Below are 3,214 nucleotides of genomic sequence, written 5' to 3'. Positions count from 1 at the left end.
TCCCAAGTAGCTGGGACTACAGGCATGCGCCACCATGCCCGGCTAATTTTTTCTATTTTTAGTTGTTTGGCCAATTTCTTTCTATTTATAGTAGAGACGGGATCTTGTTCTTGCTCAGGCTGGTCTCGAACTCCCGAGCTCAGGCAATCCTCCCACCTCAGCCTCCCAGAGTGCTAGGATTACAGGCGTGAGCCACACAGCCTATCACCCCTTTTAAACACGCAGAAACCCAAGCACAGAGAACGTAACCAACTTGTCCAGAGACCCATAGCCAGCAGGTGGCAGAAACAAGTAGTCTGGCTCCTCTGCTCTCAATGACCACACAACAGTGCTCCTCTGAGCAGAAGTGGGGAAGCTGCGGCAAAGTCAGCGTGGCTCTGCGCTCGGCGCAGGGTCAGATCAACTCGGCACACATGAGCTACGTGACCTTGGGTTCCTTCTCCCCCTAAACTTCAGCTCCCCCTCCCATAAAATGGGAATAATGTGACTTACACAGGGCTGTTTTGAGGATTAAATGAGACAATACAGAGAAAGTGCTTAACACAGAGCCCAGCACACAGCAGACTTCAACCGCTAACTACCATCTCCACCATCGCTTTCTCTGGTGGGCATCTACCGCCAGCCAGCTGGAAGGACGCCCCCTCCGAGCCTCCAGAGGAAGCCCCCTCCCCATCAGTTGTACCCTGGCTGCTTGGCCAGAGGAGAAGAGCTGAGCAGTCTCTGCTGTGTCCCTTCCCCCCACCCCCCAAGGCACTCACAGGTCCACGCGGTGGCACTGGGGCCTGCCGCCTGATGGGGCCCAGCAATAGCACTAAGTGTCAGCTCATAGCGGGTGCCTGGAGACAGGTGAAGGAAGGTGTGATTGGAGACCCCCCGTCCGACGACGGCAGTCAGGTTGGTGCCACCTAGGAGGTCTGTGAGCACGAGTTGGAGCCAGGCAGCCCCCTCAGAGCCATTCCAGGATGCTCGTAGGGCACTGGTGCCCAGGGCGTGCAGCGCCAGGTGATCCGGAGACATGGGAGCTGGAGGAAGGACGGAGAGAGCAAAGTCAGGCTCGAGAAAAGGCCCTGGGGCAGGATGCTGGCCCTGACTCTGGCACCAGGGAGCCCAGAAGCCACTCCCACCGTGCCCAGATTGGCTGCCATCTGGGGCCCTGCCCAGGTGCCCACCTTACCTGTCCACTGGTGGAGACTGGTCTTGGTTTGGAGGCTGTCAGCCCAGGTGATGACTTCCAAAACATACTCACTACCTGGCAAGAGGTTGCCGAAATTGTAGGACAGGGTGTCCGGAGGCGTGGAGGCATTACGTGCCAGTGTCTTGGATTCCCGGTGGTAGAGGAGGAGTTGGTAGCCATCCTGCTCCCCGGGGGCTTCACTCCACGAGGCCTCCAGGCTGGATGGGCTCCCGGGGTTGTGCAGCTGCAGCCCGTGGACAGGTGATGGGACTGCATCGCAGGTAAGGCAAGCACCAAGGTCAGGGCCAAAGGCCCCCCCCCCCCGTAGTGCTTCTAACGGTCACTGTGCCCGACGCAGGCCGCAGAGAAGCCGTCCCCTTTGGCTACCCTGCCCCATGCCAGCCCTCTGGGTCAGCCAGCTCCCCCCTCAGCCCCAGACGATGCCCCTCCCACTCAGCCTGCAGGCCTCATACCGGTGCAGGCAGTGAGGGTGACGGTGACATTCTGCCCGCAGGGTCGCAGGGCAGTCACTTCCAACTGGTAGCGACTCCCTGGCACCAGGCCCTGGAACTCGAAGCTGGATGCGTTGGTGAGGGCCTGGAGCTGCTGCCCTTCGGGAGAGCCGAGGGGGCTCAGACGCGCGAGGCGGAGGGCGTGGTGGACCCCACCTGGCTCCGGGGCTGCCCAGCTCAGAAAGAGGCTTGTGGGACTCCCCCGGCTGCTGACGTTCACTTTGGGGGGTGGGCCTGGGGAAAAGGGGTTCCTTCAGAATCTCCCAACATGCCTCTGCCCTAAGGGGAGAGCAGAGGCAGGGTCTGTGTGGAGAAATGGTCCCGCATCCCCCGCTCCTCAGCCTACCTCCGCTCTCCCGGGCTGGGCTCCCCTCCTGGGAGTGGCACGGGTCTTCCTGCAGGAAGCAAGGGAGGAGGGGGGAAGGGACGGGCAGGGGCCTCCGAGGTCCAGGCCTCTGGGAAAGCCAGTAGGGGACAGGGCCAGGATCCCAGAGGAGGCTGTCCCTTGTCAACACCCCCACAGTCGAAGGGACATCACCTGAGGCATGCCCAGGGCGCAGGAGGCAGCCCCAGGCAGCCTGGAGCAATCTGTTCTGGATGTGCGCTGGCTGGCGGGTGGGAAGGGAGCAGCCGCCCTGCCCTCTCGCCTAATGCAGCCCAGCTGTGGGCCCCACAGAGCGCTGGGTGGCCCAGCTGTGCCCGGGTGAGCAGGGGCCCCATGCACCAGGCCTGCCCCCCATGCCCCCCTTACCTCAGCCAGAACACCCCGGAGCCAGAGGAGGGCAGCAAGCAGGACCCGGGACCTCATCCTGGTGTCTGCGGAGGAAAGCGGGGAGGCGGCAGGGAGGAGCCAGCCCCCGCTGCCCCGCTGGCTGGCGCGAAGGTGGGAAGGGCAGAGTTTCAAGCCAACTGGGCAGGCAACAGGCAGCAAAGGGCAGGGGCTGCCTCTCAACCCCAGACCCCCGCCCCCTTGGCAAGGCTTGTGAGGGGCAACTGGCAGGCGGAGGCTGGCTCGGGGACTATAACTCTTAGGCTGCAGACGGGCCCACCTCTTTCCTCTGCCTCCCCCGCCCCACCCCACCTCCCGAAGTTGGCTCTCGGGGAGGAAACCGTCCTGTGCTCTCCCGGAAGACCGAGAGGAGAGATGGCCTTGCAAAAGGACACATACAGCAGGGACAGCTGGCTCCCCACTCCCTGACCTCGGAGAGGGGCGTGGCGTCTACTGACTCGGTCCACATGTGCGAGACAGGGTGTTTCTGCTATCGTGTATGTGTCGTGCTGCTGGCACCATGTGGATGTGTGTGCCCGTGTCCTGAGTGGATGGACCAGCTGCGTGTGTGTCCCCTTTTGTGTATCCATGTGGCACCATGTTCTTGTGGACAGAGGCACAGAAGCACATCATTTGGGCCCTAAGTCACAGTGACTGCAGATCTAGAGCCCATTGGTCCTTAGGACTCACCTGGTCCGCCCCTCACTGCCCAGGTGAGGAAGCTACATCCAGGGAGGCGAAGGGCCAGCCCGAGGCCCC

The 3,214-nt window shown here is 62.3% G+C and overlaps 1 protein-coding gene across 1 annotated transcript in view; it reads right to left on the bottom strand.

Moving 5' to 3' along the window:
- Positions 1-2,494, bottom strand: part of LOC105819613 (receptor-type tyrosine-protein phosphatase V-like) — a 17,873-nt gene extending 15,379 nt beyond the window's left edge. The window contains 5 exon segments of the mRNA XM_012655898.1: positions 759-1,022; positions 1,175-1,444; positions 1,648-1,920; positions 2,033-2,081; positions 2,438-2,494. Of these exon segments, the coding sequence (XP_012511352.1) occupies positions 759-1,022; positions 1,175-1,444; positions 1,648-1,920; positions 2,033-2,081; positions 2,438-2,494 (913 nt within the window).
- Between the last annotated feature and the right edge of the window lie 720 nt (positions 2,495-3,214).

This window comes from Propithecus coquereli, unplaced genomic scaffold, assembly GCF_000956105.1.
Source record: "Propithecus coquereli isolate 6110/MARCELLA unplaced genomic scaffold, Pcoq_1.0 Scaffold491, whole genome shotgun sequence".
In the NCBI taxonomy this organism is placed as follows: domain Eukaryota; kingdom Metazoa; phylum Chordata; class Mammalia; order Primates; family Indriidae; genus Propithecus; species Propithecus coquereli.
The sequence above is the reverse complement of the archived record's forward strand: the minus strand, read 5'-3'. Positions and strand labels throughout refer to the sequence as shown.